The 19,092-nt window shown below is 46.0% G+C and overlaps 1 protein-coding gene across 3 annotated transcripts in view; it reads right to left on the bottom strand.

The window, feature by feature from the left end:
- YPEL2 (yippee like 2) overlaps positions 1 to 19,092 on the bottom strand; it is a 65,550-nt gene that overhangs the window by 30,016 nt on the left and 16,442 nt on the right. For all 3 annotated transcript variants that reach the window (XM_002748168.7, XM_035300663.3, XM_035300664.3), the window contains exon 2: positions 15,763 to 16,076. In XM_002748168.7, the coding sequence (XP_002748214.1) occupies positions 15,763 to 15,879 (117 nt within the window). In that variant the 5' untranslated portion in view covers positions 15,880 to 16,076. The remainder of the gene's footprint in view (positions 1 to 15,762; positions 16,077 to 19,092) is intronic.

Genomic DNA, 19,092 nt, shown 5'->3' with positions numbered 1-19,092 from the left:
TTTAGCAGGCCCAGTGGGGTGGCTCAGGCCTGTAATCCCAGCACTTTGGGAGGCCAAGGTGGGTGGATCACGAGGTCAGGAGTTTGAGACCAGCCTGGCCAATATGGTAAAACCCTGCCTCTACTAAAAAGACAAAACTTAGCAGGGCATGGTGGCACACGCCTGTAATCCTAGCTACTTGGGAGGCTGAGCCAGAGACTCTCTTGAACCCCGGAGGTAGAGGGTATAGTGAGCTACGATAACGCCACTGCACTCTAGCCTAGGTGACACAGGAAGACTCTGTTTCAAAAAACCACAAAAAAACCTTTTAGCAGCTCCTCACAGCATCCAGAATTGACTCTAAACTCCTTAGCTTGGCCTTCTAGGCCTTGCGTGATCGCCCTGGCTGAACGCCTGCTTCCTTAAAGCACAGCCTCCCCATCTGTCTACTTGTGGCTCTTTGGTCTCGTGTCACGTTTCTCTATCTCTGCTCAGAATAGACTCCTTTCTTGCCTTGTTTTCTTATAAACACTCATTTTAGTAAATATTCATCCTGCTCTTTACCCTCATAACATCCAGAACAATTACTTACAGTGAAAGAATGACTGTGTTTAACTATATTTTACACTGTTTACCCTCCCCATTAGATCATAAGGTACTTAAGGGCAAGAATTGGGGGCAGATGCAGTGGCTCATGCCTGCAATCCCAGCATTTTGGGAGGCCAAGGCGGGCGGAATGCTTGAATCCAAGAATTTTAGGCCACCCTAGGCAATATGGAGAAACCTTGTCTCTACAAAAAACAAAAATCAGCCAGCCCTAGTGGCCCACGCCAATAATCCCAGCTACTCAGGAGGCTAAAGTGGAAGGGTAACCTGAGCCTGAGAAGTTGAGGCTGCAGTGAGCTGTGATTGTACCTCTGTACTCCAGTCTGGGAAACAGAGTGAGACTATTAAAAAAAAAAAAAAAGACAATTTCATTGCATCGTTTCTGTATCCCCAGTGCTTCATACAGTAAGATTCAATATATGCAGAGTGATCAGAGAGGTTAAGTAACTTGCTCAATGCCACACTGAAAATTTAGTGTAAAGCCAGGTCTGGAGCAGAGGTGGCTTGACCCTCATTCAAGGCTTTTTTTTTTTTTGAGACGGAGTGATCACTCTTGTTACCCAGGCTGGAGTGCAATGGCCCATCTCCGCTCACTGCAACCTTCGCCTCCTGGGTTCAGGCAATTCTCCTGCCTTAGCCTCCTGTTCAAGGCTTTTCAAATGGTGCCACAGACTCTCCCTCAACAGGGCCCCACACTGTTTTCCCATTACAGTGATGATGACTCTGTAGGAAACTATGTGCCCTATCTGGCTTGATCACCTTGCAACCTATGGTGGGAACCTGTGGGTGCTAGATGGATGGGGTTGAAGTCTGGCCTGTGGCATGGAATTCTCATCAGGGTGTCAATTAGGCCTTGTCAATTAGCATGGTGCCTCAACCCCTACACTCTCCATACCAGCCACCATGCTGGTTTGAGATTCCTCTTGAAATCACAGAAACCCATTTCTCCAACACCCATTTCACAACAGTCATTCTAATCATCTTACCCAGGGTTAAGTAAATCAGTCCAGGAGCCAAACTGGGCCTTTCACCTGTTTCGCAAATAAATTTTTTCTGGAAGACATCCGTGCTCATTTGTTTATGTATTCTCTGTGGCTGCAGATTTGAGTGGAGACCATATGTCCAGCAAAGCATAAAATACTTACTCTCTGGCCTTTATAGAAAAAGTTTTGCAGACCCTTGGATCTAGCCCAAAGAACAAGGAATCCAGACTGCAAACAGCCCCTCCCTTCTACCAAGGGACCGGCTGCCCCTACTCTGGAAGTGAGTGAACCAACTGGCTTTTGAATGAAGTCATTTCTTTTTTTAGCCCTGGTTACAGGCCTAGGATCCAGGAGGAGGTTTTGCCTGTCAGAGGCACACAGGGACCAGCAACACCGAATACATGGCCTGGCACATCATGACACTCAATTAATGTTTACTGAATAAGTAAACAAAGGCACGGGAAATCAGCCAGTCTGAGCCTTGAACAGAAGTCCATACTCCTCCCATCAGTTTCAAGGTGACCAGTCACACAGGTGCCTGGCAGCAGCCGGGTGACCTAGATTTGTCAGACCTTATCTTATCGGCTTTCCTTTCTCCTGTATTTACCCAGCACCTGCCCCCTCAACGCTCAGGGCAGGCTGGCCTCTTGTTTTTATAGAGAAAGAGACAGGGAAGTTTGTGTTTTTTGTTGTTGTTGTTTTCTCCTGCTGGTGGTGGGGAGAATCAAGAAATATGTGGGCTTCAAAGAGCTCAATGAAGTCCAGTTTCACTGGCTTCCACTCCCCTCAGGTTTCCCAGGTGAATGTGTCTGGGATGAACCTTAAAGGCCCCCTTCGAGTCCTACCTGTGGTTTGGAACATTCCACATTTAAAGGGGAAAGGCCAGCTGTGGACAATGCTGGCGGCTTTCAGAAGGTCAGGAGTGTAAACACAGCAACCCCATCTAGGCAGAGGCCTGGTCCTGAGAACACAGGCATTCCTCCAAAGATGCATCAGAGAACAGGGGACTGCCCCACCAGGCTGGGCGAGCTCACTCTGCGGGGGAGGGAGGACAAGGACCACGGGGGGGGGGGGGGGGGGGGGGGGGAGGCCGTATGCACTCTCATGAAAATTAGGCAAACTGAATGGAAAGCACTATGGAAATCCTGGCTTTCCAGCTGCCCGGATAACCCTGGGGCCAGGCTCAGGAAGGAGATCCTCATTTCTGTTGCCACCAGCCACTCCTTCAGGTAGGTGCTGGGCCTCCCAGGAAGCAAAGGGTACTGGTACCGGCTCAGTGAGGGCAAAGCCTGCATCTGTTTGCCACTGTGTTCCCAGAGTGTAACACATCAGAGGAGCTCATGCAAAGCAGAACAAATGACAGGGCTCAGAGCAGGAGGGTTCACTCAGGGATTTTTTGTTTTGGTGAGGAAAGACTCTTCTGTCTCCTCATGTATCTGGTGGGACGCTAAAGTGACGGTTAGTCTCCCAACAGATAAGTGAGGAAACAGAAAACTGCTTTTGGTGGAGCCAATCGTAACAGGAAGGAAAAGGAGCTCCTGGGCCCCCAAAGATAGAGAATTTTCCTTTTGATGATCATAACTTACCCCTTCAAAGACTAAGGGTGTTGGGGACAAAAGGGGAGGAGAGAACCAGCGCCACCTGCTCCGCCTCCTGACCTCACTGTGGTCTGGAAGGGAGGGAGTTTATGGACTGATTAGATGTTGTTGTTTTTAGCATCTCCTCCTCTCTTCCTCTCTCCCTCCTCCTCTGACTCACTGTCCAGCCACTAGCATAAGCCAGGGAGAGGAGGGAAACAGCTAAAGCTCCCCTTGGCTGGGAAGTCCTTACCCCAGGATAATACTCTGGGTCACCAGGTCAAACCCTCCTCTCAGCAGCTTTGCTGAGTGCTCTGGAAACAAAGGTTATGGAGATTCTCTTTTGGTTTTGTTTTTTTAAGATAAAGAAAATGGTTTCTTTGAAAAGATACCCCCACCCCCACCCTGAAGGGTCACAGAAGGAATCAAACTGACATGCAATTCTTAGCTCCTGCTTCACTGTCTGGGCCAGAGACTTCTCTTCCAGCCGTCTGGGCTGCTGTATTACAGCAGACTGAGGGCCTCGGGTGGGTCAGAGGCGCAGTAACCACCTGACAGACTGGAAGGGAAGGAGACAGGAGGAGACTTTTGCATTTACATTCTAGAGAGTCCTGGCTGCTGCCTAAAGGTAAGGCCCCAGGGAGCCATGGTGGAAGGTGCTGCTATTTCACTATCTCCTGAGACCTGCTGGCTCCCCTGGGAGGATAAGGAACAAGCAACTCCATAATGAGAGGCCTCAAAAGACCATGGATGACAACTGTAGGGCTCAAGAGCAACAGCTGAGACTCTCCAAAATGAAGGGCAAGAAACAAGTGTGCCAGGCCTATTAGGGTACCAGGCCCTGTTCTGTCTGTGACTTTCCATTTGCTTTCCTTCATGTATTTCCATAGAATAACACTAGCTTCCAACATTTATTGAGCAGTTACTATATGCCAGGCCCTGGGGCAGGACTTCACATTGATTGCCTCATTTAATTTTCACAAAAATCCTTTCAGGTATCTAATATTACTATTAATTCAATTTGCCAGTGAGGCCATTAAGATGCAGTGGGAGCCAGGCTCAGTGGCTCATGCCTGTAATCCCAGCACTTTGGGATACCAAGGCGGGTGGATCACCTGAGGTCAGGAGTTTCAGACCAGCCTGGCCAACATGGTGAAACCCTGTCTCTACTAAAAATACAAAAAAAAAAAATTAGCCAGGTATGGTGGCAGGCACTTGTAATTCAGCTACTTGGAGGCTGAGTAGGAGAATTGCTTGAACCCGGGAGGCGGAGGTTCCAGTAAACTGAGATCACACCACTGTTGTACTCTAGCCTCTAGCCTGGGCGACAGAGCAAGATTCTGTCTCAAAAAAAAAAAGACACAGAGGGATTCCTTACTATACACAGCTACCAAATGAATAAGCCAGGGTTGGAACCCAGACGGTCTGGCTCAGAGGCTACTACATTAGACTCGGAAGATGCGGGGGAGGCAGAAGGAACTTTAAAGACAGTCTAACCTGTTGCACTCATTTGGATAAATGAAGAAAAGGGAGAGCCAGAGAGGTGAACAGTTTTGCCCAAGATCATATTGCTTGATCTTTTCAATCTCCCAGGTGCCGGCCCTCTCCCAGGGCTCCCTCCAGCACTTACAAGCATCTGCTATGTGCAAGGGAGTGGTGGGAAGGTGGTGGCAAAGTGCAAAATCAAGAGGCCCTTGGTTTCTCTCTGAGCCTTGGTTTCCTAACCTGCAAAATGAGGAGTTGAACTAGAAACTCCAGGTTCAAACTCCAGCCATAAAGTTCTAAGCATCTATGACTCCAGGACATTGAGAATCTTGTTAGGAAGCAAGACAATTATACATAAAAAGTGCAAGTAATGATAACAGCACAGGCCACACCACAAGACGGTCATTAATTTCCAAATGAACAACTAGACAGTGATTTCTACAGACACTCAGTGAGGACGAGCATCCTATAGATCAGTATGACTTACTAGAAGAAAAAAACTCGTGAGCTGGTCTTCAAGAATGGGTAGGAAGTGTATAAAGAGAGAGGAAAGGAGAAGGATTCACCAAGGCAAGGGAAATGACAGGAGGGAAGAAAGGGTGGGATTTGCCACAAGTATTACTGAGTAGACCATAAAATAGGCAACGCAAAAAGAACCTAGGCCACATTGCCAAGTGGTAGCAAAAAGCACATGAGCAGATCTGAATCCAAACCCATCAGGCTTCTTGGTAACCTATGGCCTTAATCCCAACCTTGAAAGGATGTTGTAAAGTAAGTGATGCAGTAAATAAAATACCTAAAGGAGTTCCTGGCACACAGTAGGTGCTCAATAAAGAGAAAAGTGTTGGGCTGGGTGTGGCAGCTTATGCCTGTAATCTCAGCATTTTGGGAAGCCAAGGCGGGCGGATTACTTGGGGTCAAGTCAGGAGTTCGAGACGGTCCTGGCCAACACGGTGAAACCACATCTCCACTAAAAATACAGAAATTAGCCAGGCGTGGTGGTACATGGCTATAATCCCAGCTACTTAGGAGGCTGAGGCAGAGAAATGCTTGAACCCAAAAGGTAGAGGCTGCAGTGAGGAGAGATGGTGCCTTTGCACTCCAGCCTGGGCAACAGAATGGGACTCCATCTTAAAAAAACAAAACAACAACAACCAAAAAAACCCCACGAGTCTTTAGTACCAGCGTGGTGGCTCACATATAATCCCAACACTTTGGGAGGTCCACTTGAGGTCAGGAGTTTTAGACCAGCCTAGGGAACAGCGTGAGACCCTGTCTCTACATAAGAACAAAAAACAGGCCAGGCGCGGTGGCTCACGCCTGTAATCCCACCAGTTTGGGAGGCCGAGGCAGGTGGATCACAAGGTCAGGAGTTCAAGACCAGTTCAAGACCAACACGGTGAAACCCCATCTCTACTAAAAATACAAAAATTAGCTAGGCACGGTGATGCACGCCTGTAATTCCAGCTACTCAGGAGGCTGAGGCAGGAGAAACACTTGAGCCGGGGAGATGGAGGTTGCAGTGAGCCAAGATCGCGCCATTGCACTCTAGCCTGGGTGACAGAGGGAGACCATCTCAAAACAAACAAACAAAAAACTAAGAAGGTGTTCAATAAATAACCGCTAATAGCAGCAAAGTAGATTTTCCATCTTGTGTGTTTGTTACAACACCGAACAACCTCATCTGCAACATTCTTCTACCCTCTGCGGTGAGCCTTGCAGTCCCGTGTTTCCTAAAGACCACAGGCTCTTTAAATGCAGGAGTCATCTCCTTATCTTTACCATCCAGGTTTCAAAGTTGTTTAAAGCACAAGAAATACTGAACTGAACAAGCAGTGTATGACCGTGGATTCTAGTCAGGCCCCCAAATACAAACAGCCAAGCTAGCAATGGTACAGATTTACCAATCCAGAGGCCAGAGGGAGTGCCACTGCTCAAACAGAAACAAAGGGATTCTGCACCCACTTCTTGCCTCCCAGAGTGAACACCCTGATGAAAAAGAGTTTCTTTGGATTTTGACTGGGAACACAAGCTTGATTACTAGTGCCCCTGCTGAGAGCCTAAACACTAATACACAAACCAATCTTATGACTGGAACCTTAAAGGCATCTGCAAACCACAGAGCTAATTTTCAGGGTATGCCTCATCGCTCAAGTCAACCTTTCCTTTTAGTATTTAAAGTAACCGCATAGAAAGAATCACAATTGAGCAGATTTTGTGCTCCAGCTGCCTGCAGTCTGCAGCAAAAGAGAAACAAAACATAAAGATGATTCACCAGATTTGGTCCCAGCAGCTCCCTTGATACTAAATTGGTGAGCAACTCTACGTGTGCCCAGATCATTAATTTTCACAGGGAGCAGGCGTAACTGACTGTGGGACAGACAGGTCTGCCTCCCATCTAAAGCATGTGACTTCCTGAACTCAATTCCCCTTGTCCATGCCTACCAATGATAAAGACAATTTTTTAAAAACCATAGAATGCTGCTATTTCTTTGCCAAGCAGTGGTCAAGGAGTATTTGCTGAATGACCACCATGTGCCTGGAACACATTCAGACCACTGCAATGGACGGATACCACTTGCTCCATTCTAGTCTCTTCCTCACTAGTTCATCTACCATACCACGGCAACACTGACCATTTGCTGGTCATGTCATTGCTTGCTTAAAAGTTTTCAGTAGCATCCAACTGTCAATGGGATGACATCCTAGCTTCTAATCTAATAATCTGACTTCAACCTACACTTTCAATGTGTTTTCACAGTTTTTCAACCTCTACCCAAAGAAAGGCTGCTCCCTGCCTCTGGCTCTTTGTTCCTGCTGCTCCTTTTACCAGCTCCTCCCCATCATTTGAGGCTTCTGCTTCCAGGCACAGGTCAATGTCACCTCTTCCATCAAGTCTTCCCAGAACAGATGGATCTTAAAGTTTGATATTGTGTTTGTGTGTTTTCCTTTTTTAACCAACAGTATCTTTGGTGGAGAGCCCGATGAAAGCCATGAAACCCTCCCTAGAAAAATATACATGCAATTTCATGGATTCCCTGAAGCCAGTCCATAGACCCAGATTGAAACTCAATGATAAAGATCTCTATCTTAGAGTACTAAGTCATTCACTCAGATATTCACTGAGAATCTACCAGTCTTTAGGAGCTGTACTGCTTCTAGAGACACAAAAATGATATCACAATCGTCTCCTCAAGTAATTCACAGGCTAATGGGAAACATGCATCAAAATACTGAGATAATTGCTTTAAAAGAAACACAGGATGAAGCAGAAACTTCAAGAAGGCAGAACATGAATCTATTATTTCCCAAACAAGGATAAAAGTTCCTTGAGAACAAAATCTTTGAGGGTATATCTAAAATAGTGCTATGTAAACACACACACAGAGTACATAATTAGAATTTGTGCAAAGACAGAATGGACTCAATAAGATGAAAACAGCAAGTATAGGCACAGTCCCCATTGCCATCACCCACATACACCAGAAACTCTAGAGATCCAGTTAAAATGGTCCCGCTGTGGACCAATTGTGCTATACAAATTATCTCAATCTGGGCACGGTGGCTCTCGTCTGTAATCCCAGCACTTTGGCAGGCCGACGCGGGTGGATCACTTGAGGTCAGGAGTTCGAGACCAGCCTGGCCAACAGAGTGAAACCTCGTCTCTACTAAAAATACAAAAATTATCTGGGCATGGTGATGCACGCCTATAATCCCAGCTACTCAGGTGACTGAGGCACAAGACTTGCTTGAACCCTGGAGGTGGAGATTGCAGGGAGCCAAGATTGCACCACTGCACTATAGCCTGGGTGACAGAGTGAGACTCTGTCTCAAAAAAAAAAAAGTAAAAAAAATCCCAGCCTAATTTATGGCTCTTTTCAACCTGAACAGGTTTAATCTCTGCCCCTATAGAGGGAAGATACCATAAGATGCTATATTTTACAAGCCCCAAATAGTTTCTTTTCACCAAGAAACACTGTAAAGTAACCACATCCCTTTGTTTGGAGACTTTCTGTACAGACTTGATTCACCTGTCACCCCTTCCTGGGTGGTCAACAGATACTTCTAGAGGAGTACAAAAGAGCTAACGCTTCATGAGTAGGAGATAGGGCTTCCAAAGGTCACACAGTTGAAGAAAATAATTAAGTAATTTTAGGTTGGGAAATGTGATTCTCTTTATAAAAGCCAAAATGGTAGAGCATGTCTTGAAACTGGGCCTATTGGGTTGTGCTGGAACTCCTCCGTAATTTGTCACTTCTGCCTTGGCTGTAGCTTAGACGTGACGTTTAAGAAACACTGACATGGCTGGGCGCGGTGGCTCACATCTCTAATCCCAGCACTTTGCGAGGCCAAGGCAGGCGGATCATTTGAGTTCAGGGATTCGAGACCAGCATGGCCAACACGGCAAAACCCGTCTCTACTAAAACTACCAAAATCAGCCGGGCCTGGTCACACACACCTGCAATCCCAGCTACTTGGAAGGCTGAGACAGGAGACTCTCTTGAACCCAGCAGGCAGAGGTTGCAGTGAGCCGAGATCACGTCACTACACTCCAGTCTGGGCAACAGAGTGAGACTCCATCTCAAAAAAAAAAAAAAACTAGCATTCAACAGCAAAGCGGCAGAGGCACCCACTAAAGCTTGGGCCATACAGAGCAGCTGTTCCCACCCTTCTGGTTCTTAGCACCATTGCTCTGGTAAAGAGCCAGCTCCCACTATTCTAGAAACAAAAGGTTTACTTTTTGAGATAGACATTTATGCCTGCAATGTTTTTTCCCTCTTCTTAAAAAATGAATATGAATTTTATTCGAGCATGGTTTTTGTAAAAATCATGATGTCATATAGCCACTGGATATCAAAAAATTAGAGCTCAATTAACAAAACTAGAGCTCAAAATATCTATTTTGCAAGTTAGGTAAGTTCATAGAACAATTATTTTTACGAGCTACATCTCATATTGTAGATATTCTATTTCTTTTCATCTTTATTTTTAATTTTTGCTAACTAGCATTCTGGTCTGATTATACTGTACATATTCTTTATAAATTATGAGGTCTAATGTGACACAGTAGCCACTAACAGGACTACTAATGATATAACTCAATGCTCACTATACAGTTTTCCAGGGCACCTAGAGAAAAAAAGAAACGAGCGGAGTTTTAGAAATTATGTTCCTGTATTTATTATTTACATGAAGTTTTCAGGACATAGATAATTCCATCAAGATTTTAGAGAGTAGTTTTATTGTACATTAAAAACACAAACTGGCCAAGTGCAGTGGCTCACGCCTATAATCCCAACACTTTGGAAGGCCAAAGCAAGCGGATCACTGGAGGTCAGGAGTTTGAGACCAGCCTGACCAACATGGTAAAATCCCATCTCTACTAAAAATACAAAAATTAGCCGGGTATGGTAGTGTGTGCCTTTAATCCCAGCTACTTGAGAGCCTGAGGCAGGAGAATCACTTGAACCCAGGAAGCAGAGGTTGCAGTGAGCCGAGATCGTACCACTGTGAGCCTGGTCCACAGAGGGAGACTCCATCTCAAAAAAGGAAGAAAACAAAACAAAACAAAACAAAACACAGACTGGTGAGCTTTAGGAATTGAGAAACAAATCCCTGCCCCAATAGGCAGAGTGGACAGGAGAGAACAGGGCAGATCTCGGTACTTCCATAGCAGCCCTCCCTCTGTGGCACTGCTTCTAAGCCACCGCACTGGGTACTACACTACACTGGTGTAGAACAGGAGGGCTCAGAGCCAGACCTGGGAAACTGAGAGCAGAGACTACCTCTGGGCAGCCACTAGATCAATACAACGCTTCAGAACATCTCCCTCCCTAACTCTTCTCAAAGCAATGCCTCATCTAATCTCTAGACAGGAAGAGAAAACCTAAATGTCAGCACTGTAAGCCCAATGGAACCCCACAGGGAACAAAAACCACCTGCGTCCTAAATGCTCCCAACCTCAGCAGGACTGCCCAGAGCCTGAAAACAAGTCGGGCCAGGGCTCCTCACACAGAACACTGTGGAGGGGTACAAGGTAGACGGCCCTGGCTCTGAGGCTGTGTGACCTCAGGCTGGCCACTGAGTCATCCATGACTTGGTTCCTCATGAAGAGAGGCTTGAACGAGATGATCAGTAATTCTGGGAATTCCATATTTGTCACCAGAAGATAATCTGACCTACAGATCTGATATAACAATAATGTAGGCCGCACACCTGTAATCCCAGCACTTTGGGAGGCTGAGGTGGGTAGATCACGAGGTCAAGAGATGGAGACTATCCTGGCCCACACAATGAAAACCCGTCTCTATTAAAAATACAAAAATTAGCTGGGTGTGGTGGTGGGCAACTGTAATCCCAGCTATCAGGAGGCTGAGGCAGGAGAATCGCTTGAACCCGGGAGACGGAGGCTGCAGTGAGCTGAGATCGTGCCACTGCACTCCAGCCTGGGTGACAGAGCAAGACTTCATCTCAAAATAATAATAATAATGTAAATAGTCGTGCAGAGTGAGCAAAAGGTTTCCTCATCCCACGTCCACTGCATACCCATTCTATAGTTCCTACCACCCCTTTCCTCCAGGACCCAGAGCACTAAAGCAACCCTGTGTTGGCATGAAGTCACAAATCCCCAAAGTGGGTTTGTGATAAATTAATCCAACGTATCATTCCTAAATGGCCAACTCCACGATGCCATCAAGGGGTTGGCAGGAGGGAGGCAAAGGCAGGACAAAGGACAAAAATTTTCATACAAAAGCTTTGTGAAGACCCAGGTTTCCATAATAGATTACGTCCACTAAAATGAGTGTCTAGATTATTCTCACTAGGTCTGGCTACTCACTGTTCCAATTGAAGCTATTACTATGTTATAACCAAAGCATATTTTTATACTAGGGCTTGTACCATTAGGGAAGAAACAACAGTGTGAGCAATTCCTTGTGCCAACTCAAAATACTTCTGCGTGCAAACACTCCAGCATTTAGACCACAACACCCCCTAAGAAAGAAATTGTAGGATGTCTCAACACATTCCCTAGATAGTTCTGCCATCAATTCAAAGAGTTTTCCCCCCACCCTCTCTTCCATGTTACAGAGAAAATGCCATGTTACCTTTCGACAGATACACTTGGCTTTCGATCACGCCTTCTTGTATCCAACTCTTGTGCCTCAGGTTCTAAAGTGAAGCCATCTTAGCCAAACTAAAACTGGTTGGTGTCAGGCAGGAATAATCTCCTCCAACCCACCCCCTTGCCTTTTTGTTCTTTTCTTTTGGACAGTAAGGCCAAGAGAAGCAAACAGACTACTTTATATTTACATAGAGCTTTGTAATATGGAAACCACCCACATGTCCATGATCTCATCTGAGACTCATAACAGTCCAATGAGATAAACCTGCTCCCCCAAGTAAGGTATGCCTACTCCACAGGACTGTTATGGGGATAGCACATGGTGAGCACACAGTAACTGCTGGCTGCTAGAAACATTTGCTATGGTCTGAATGCCTCCCCAAAATTCCTATGTTGTTGAAATGCTCACCCCTAAGATCATGATGATCATCATGAGGTGATGAGCTCATCAGGCAAAGCTCTTGTGAATGGAATTAGTGTCCTTATAAAGAGGTCAGAGAGACAACCCTCCCTTCTACCATGTCAGATTAAGTGAGGAGCTGTCTGTGAGCCAGAAAGCAGGCCCTCACTGAACTGAAACTGCTGGTACCTTGAACTTGGACTTCCCAGCCTCCAGAACTGTGAGAAACAAATTTCCGTTGTTTATAAGCTAACTAGTCTATGATATTTTGTTTTAAAAACCCTAATGGACTAAGAGAGCCTTAAACACAGTAAACATTATTTTACCCGTTTTATGAGCGAGAAACTGAGGCTTGGAAATTGGATAGTTGGTTGCAGACAACTAGGCCTCTAGGGATTTAGAGCAAGCTGGGAAGGCAGAAAGCCTGGTGCAGGATTCTTTTCACCACCATGGCAATATAAGACCCAGCTGTTCTCAAAAACTGTTCAACTGCACATTTCCATGTAGACTTCGGCACACTGATAGGAAGGAGCCTGATGTTCCAGTTCTAGTCCCAGTTTGCTGCTGGTCACACACTCAGACCTTTGTGTCCCCTTCTTCATAACGAAAGCACTCACATTTTTTTCTTTTTTTTTTTTTTGCACTAAACAAATGTCAAGCTTTCAGATGAAAGGCCCTATTACCAGTACAAAGTATCATTTAATTACACTGCTGCTCCAGCTCCAGTTATCTGCTTCCCAGCTCCTAACTCCCACCGGGCAGATTCTGAAACTGCATAGGAGATTAAGTCAAGAGAGGAGAACAGGAGAGACATTCTCTCCTTGAACTTTCTTAAATGGAAGAGAGGAGGGGAAAAAATGAAAAGAAAGGCCTATTTTCCAAGGAGGAGGCTGGGGCAATAATCTTTCCATTAGGCAGACCTGCATAAGAATCTATAGATTATTTAATGCCGGGGGTGGCTGTGGAGTGAAATAAAGGAACCTTTGTGCAATGCCAGCCACAGCTCCCTCACGCTTTCCCCACAGTCAGGCATTTCACCCAACCCTTTAAATCATCAAGCTCTAATGCACCCCATCTGTGTACCAGCCTGAGCCAATGAAACTGAAGCCTGTGCTGACTTTGGCCTGGACTTGTGAATGAGCCTTTCTGCCCCAAAAGGCAGAGGAAGGACGTGAGGCCAACAAAGTATTTTTTTTTCTCATTACTTGTCTTCTCCAAGGCTCAACCTCCATCTATTCATTTGCCATTTACTGAGCTCTGGCCAGGGGTCAGGTTCTGACCCTGTGACACAAAGCTGATACAGGCCATGGCCCAAGGACACGTAAGAAAGAGCTCAGGAGAAAGAGGAGGGAGGCGAAGGAGAAGGGACACTCTTGGCTACAGCACAGAGCTCTGAAATACCCCTACCTGCATTTTCAGAGAATGTGGCTTAGTTCTGAGTGACTAAAACAAAGTAGAGAACTGGCTGGAGACCTAACAAGAAAAAAGCTAGACTCTACCAAATTGTCCAAAGCCCTGTATACCAGGCCAAAGAGAAAAGACAAACGTTCTCAGGGCCATTGCCGTCTCCACATATTCAGCTTCTGCCCATCTTACAAGGGCCAGATCGAAGAACTGCCTCCTCCGGCAATCCCTCCTGAACACCCACTCCGAGTACTCAGTCTTCTCTGAACCTCTGATCTGACACCTTGGACAAGTTTTATGAGTTTCAGCTTCTTCATCCGCATAAAATATGACTCATGTCACCTACCTTAAAGACTTTACATGAAGGTTAAGTAAGAGAACATTTATAAAGTGTCAAGTTGCAGTTTTTAGTACATAGATGGGGCTAAAATATCTTATTGTATTAAAATACCTTCCTTGTATTAAAAAAAAAATTATGCCTTGGCTTCCCTAGTAGATAATTTCTCTGGAGATTTCCGAAACAAAAGACAACTCACAATTCCCCTCCAACTTCACAAACCCAGTTCAAATGCTCAGGAGACCAACTCCTCTCTTCTCTGACACCTCCTCACATTCAAACTTCCAGGCTCAAGGGGTTCCCCAAAATTCAAAGGAAAGCTGAGAAGGAAACTAAAGTCTGGCTGAAACATAGCAGCGTAAAGGAGAGGAATTAGCAGAACCATAAAGAAAGGAAAGTGGGGCAGCGTGAGGTGCCTGGCCAGAGGACAGGACTCTAAGGGCTGTATGTTTCAAGCTCTGTGGTCACCTTAGACCCTGGGGTGCACCAGAATGAGGGGTTTGGTTCTCAGGCCTGATCTGAAAATCCTCACGACTACAGATGTGGTAGTTTGGGCATCTTTCTTCAAAGGTCTTCTTCCCAGGTCAAATCAGCCAGGTGGAGAGGACTGTTCTACAAGCACTGACTAGATCCTTCATTTCTTTTTGGCTAGGGCACCAAACCAGAGGCACAGAAAGCAAAACAGCCACCTTTTCCAGCAGCTCTTACAAACAGATGAAAAACACTGATTTAAAAACAAAACAAAACTCTGTCTGGGTCTGTATAAAGGTGGGTTGGCTTGTTTTTACTTTAATGGCATGAAGTGCAGGTTCTGGGTTAAGATGGTTTTTACTTTTTATTTTTTTATTTTTTCCTTTTTTTTTTCCAAGATGCTTTTTTAAAGAAAAAGTTTCCCATGATCTCTTTCTCTTTGTCATGCAGCCTAGCAAAACATATAATTTTGACGGTAGTGATGCTTTCACAACGTAGCCTTAACCTCAAACTCACTGAGGTATATACATTAAATAGGTATAGCTTTTTAAACATAATCAGATCTCAACAAAGTGTTTTTTAAGGAGGTTTGGTTAAAAAATGTATAAAGGAAGGGTAGATGTTCCCTTGCCCTTCTCTCGTGCCTTTTTTCTCCTCCCCTGAGAATCCAGGGCCAGGAGGGAAGCAGTTCCCCTGAGAATGCTGCCTGAAGGATTCATTTCCTGAATTGAACAACTGGCCTGTTGGTTTATTTACTTATTAATAATCCCCCAACCCCAACTTTAGAAAGCAGCTGCTTAAGCACCTCAGGAAAAACAGGGTTCCATTCTTCTGATCATGACCAAATGTCATGCCATATTATCTCATGTATAAGCCACAAAGGCCTCCACAAAGGGTCAGCTCTTCAACAAGTCACTTTTGGTCCCTGCCAAAGGCCACCCATTTTAGTAATTCCAGAGTCTCATAACTTCATGGGGGCTCTCTCATCTTGCTAAGGAACCCCTCTTACAAGACATCTTCCTGCTTTCTTAGAATTCAACTTCTGAGCAGACAGCACTCTTCGCTCTCTATCTGCCAACCTAAACCCAGCCAGCTGAGCACAAGGCTCCCATCAATCCCCACCCCTTCCCTTCTCTGGTCTGCAAGCTGCCAGCCCCGAAAGCCTCCAACAAGGATGACACTTCATTTCCAAAATAACAAACTGAAGTACTACCCTGTCCCTCCAACTCAGAGTTACTTCTCGGTTGAGCGAGACAGTCATGTGGGTCACCCCTCCCTGTACAAAGGTGAAGTACAAGTATTCCCGTGTCTTGTGAGAGCTTGTAAACCTCGGTAACCTTAGGAGCACTAAGCGCCCTCCCTGGGGTAGGCAAGGAAGGCCTGCTGGAAACGTGTACCTTGGAAATTAGTTCATCATGATTGGCCAAGTGAGCTCTGCAGTGAATGCAGCTGTAGGTCCGGTGGCAGGAGGGCAGATATGCCTGGAAAGTCTTCGATCTTGTCATCTTCACCATTGGCGCTGCTGAGTGTGGGGTGAACTCTGGGGCGGCCCACGAGGCACTCCCACAGGATGGGTCGCACGGGAAACAGCGGAAGACACAGGTAAAGGCCGTGGTTTGGCAGCGGGTGGGTGTGGGGCAGGCTCCACACACTGGTGATGTCTTCGGCAGAAGAACCCTCACGCAGAGGTCTGGGGCTAGTTCTCAGCAGCCTGTAACATCAAGGGAAGAGGACTAACATTGGCTGATGGAGCAGGGCTCCCTACAAAGCAAGCAGAGTCCACTGCCACCCGTGAAGAGGGCAACACTCCTAGGATCAAATGACCCACTTCTTTGTTCCTTAAATCATGCCCAAGATATCCAATGAATGAGAAAGAAACCACTGGAGACTCCAGTCTCGCTGCTTTTCTGGAGTGGGAAGTTCAGTATCATCTCAGTAGTTTCACTGGACACCCAGCACACTGGCATACCATCATTCCCAGGCAGCCCTAGATAACATCAGGCTTGAAGATGTGTTACCTACAGTCCCAAGGACAGGACTCCTAAGGGCCCCACTTTCCTGAGCCAACCAAGGTGAATGGTTAAAGGAGAAGGGAAAGGATAGCCTCTAGAGGTTCACCACATTCAACAGTCACACCTGGATTTCTCATCCATTTCCAGATGTCGGGAGTCCAAAGCTTGAAGCCATCACCTACAGAGGCAGCAAAACCCATACCCCAGCCTTTGCTTTAGGGATTGAGCATGGGATATAAAGGATCAAGTTCCCCATCAGCAGGATCCCTAATGGCAAGCTAGCTCTTTGGGAAGAAGTGATTCTCTTTACAATACACCTTACTCAGAAATAAATGTTCAGTACATTTTTAAAAAATGAATTAAATCAATGGCATAATCAGAATCCTGCATCTAAAATTCACAGTAACAGTGAATTTTACCAGAATTTCTCCCCAGCCCTCAGACTTCCCATTACTCATCCCATAGTACCATACATCTGTTCTACCACAGCCTCAGCTCTTTTACTGGCAACCAAGAACACTGAGAAAGTGAGGTGGCTCCCAAGGTAACCAAGTGAGCAGGAAGTCCAACTAAAGGTCTGAGGGTAGGGTCACAAGGTCTCAGACTCCCTCTGCTTCTCTGTGGCTCATCTGCCTGAGGCTTCGGCACCTGCTATCCCCTGGGCTTCACTAATAGGGGTGGTGTTTCCACTTGCCTACCTCCCAGGAGATCTGGGAGTGTTAATTAACACCTGCGTCATGCTTTGAAGATAAAATTATTTAGAGAGATGGGGAAGGAAGACAAACAAAATCAGGTCTTCCTGGCTGGACTACGTCTGGGATCCATCTGGATGTTTAGAGAAAGCCTGCAAATCATCGTCCTCTTTTTCCTCTAAACCTCCCTGGAACCAAATCTTTTAAAGTGAAGCTGCCGTCTTCCCTGGAATTCTTCCCACCACAGCAGTCACTGAGGCCGCCATACTTTGGGGACACTTTGTATCTTCCTGAGTGGCCAACATCTCTACCTAGCACTAGCCTGAAGGAAAATAGCAGTCACCACCCCTTATCACACAAGAGCGCTTCTCTTCTGCAGCCCTGACTGGAGAGGAGGCCCCACATGCAAGGTGACCAGTTATACTTGCACTAAATGACTGTTGATGGGATTCAGACCTACGGGGCCAAGGTATGATGTCTTCCCTGCTCAGCCTCCCACCTCTAGTTTTAAAGACGTAAAATCAGGTTATAGTGTACATCATAGCAACACTTGAAGGAAACAGAAGTGGGAAATAATTCTCTCAGCTTTGCTTCAGAGTTAGGCCTGGCCATCATAGGAGACCAGATGAAAATATATAAACTTTTGGATCAAGAACTCCTTCATCACACCCTGGGCACACTCTGGGTAGCAGGTAAGGTGACAAAACAACCCAAAGAAGGCCAATGCTGTTGGGTGCCAGAGTGTTACAGGTAGAAAGGTGGTAAACAGAGCCAAGGACCCTGTTTGGAGTTTCCTGAAATATGCTCAATCTTTTTTTTTTTTTTTTTTTTTTTTGAGACAGAGTCTCACTCTGTCATCCAGGCTGGAGTGCAGTAGCGCAATCTTGGCTCACTGCAACCTTCGCCTCCTAGGTTCAGGCAACCCTCCTGCCTTAGCCTCCCAAGTAGCTGAGATTACAAGTGCCCACCACCATACCCGGTTAATTTTTTTATTTTTAGTAGAGATGGGGTTTTTGCCATGTTGGCCAGACTGGTCTTGAACTCCTGACATCAGGTGATCAACCCTTCTCGGCCTCCCAAAGTGCTGGGATTACAGGCATGAACCACTGCGCCTGGCCCTTCAACCTTTCTTATATTCCTGTTCCATTCTCAGGAGAGAGAGCATGTCCAGGAAAGGAAGGGGTGGTGAGTTAGAGTAAGGAAACAGGAAAGACAGGCAGGGGAAAATAAGTAGTAGACTTCCCCCAGGCCAAATGCTGCTCGAGTCCACAGCCTTAGCTGCCTGCTGGGGAGCACACAGAGCACCAGACCCATCCGTCTTACACAAACATGGAGGGGAGAAAAAGAAACAATGACCCTGGCTGCCAGTCTGAGTTTAGAGAGCAAATACAGAGTCTGTTTTCTTATACATGCAGACAGCTTCTAAATTATGCATTTCCCCAGAGTAGAATTATTTCTTCTCTCACTTCTCTTCTGAAGGAAACCCAAAAAAAAGTTCACAGGTAGAACTTTCTGGTTATGCTCAGCTTCAAGTCTGAATCCTGAAACTTACTCAAACCTACTTCTGTGGAACAAGCATTTCTTCTTTGTATTAAATATGAGTGGGCTGGGCGAGGTGGCTCATGTCTATAATCTCAGCACTTTGGGAGGCCAAGGCAGACAGATTACTTGAGGTCAGGAGTTCAAGACCAGCCTGACCAACATGGTGAAACCCCATCTCTACTAAGAATACAAAAATTAGCCAGGAGTGGTGGCGCATGCCCATAATCCCAGCTACTCGGGAGGCTGAGGCAGGATAATCACTTGAGCCTGCGAGGCAGAGGTTGCAGTGAGCTGAGATGGCACCACTGCACTCCAGCCTGGGGGACAGAATGAGACCCCGTATCAAAAAAATAAAAATAAAAAAAGGAAAGGCCTGTGGGCTGAGAAAGGGGAGGGCAGGCTCCATGAGAGGAACAAGCTGAGAGGTGGAGCCCAAAAAATCATCATCTGTACTGTCTTCTTCCCTTTTAAGCAAAAATTT

The sequence above is a fragment of the Callithrix jacchus genome, chromosome 5 (assembly GCF_049354715.1).
Source record: "Callithrix jacchus isolate 240 chromosome 5, calJac240_pri, whole genome shotgun sequence".
NCBI classification, from domain to species: Eukaryota; Metazoa; Chordata; class Mammalia; order Primates; family Cebidae; genus Callithrix; species Callithrix jacchus.
This window is presented reverse-complemented; position numbering and strand designations above follow the sequence as displayed.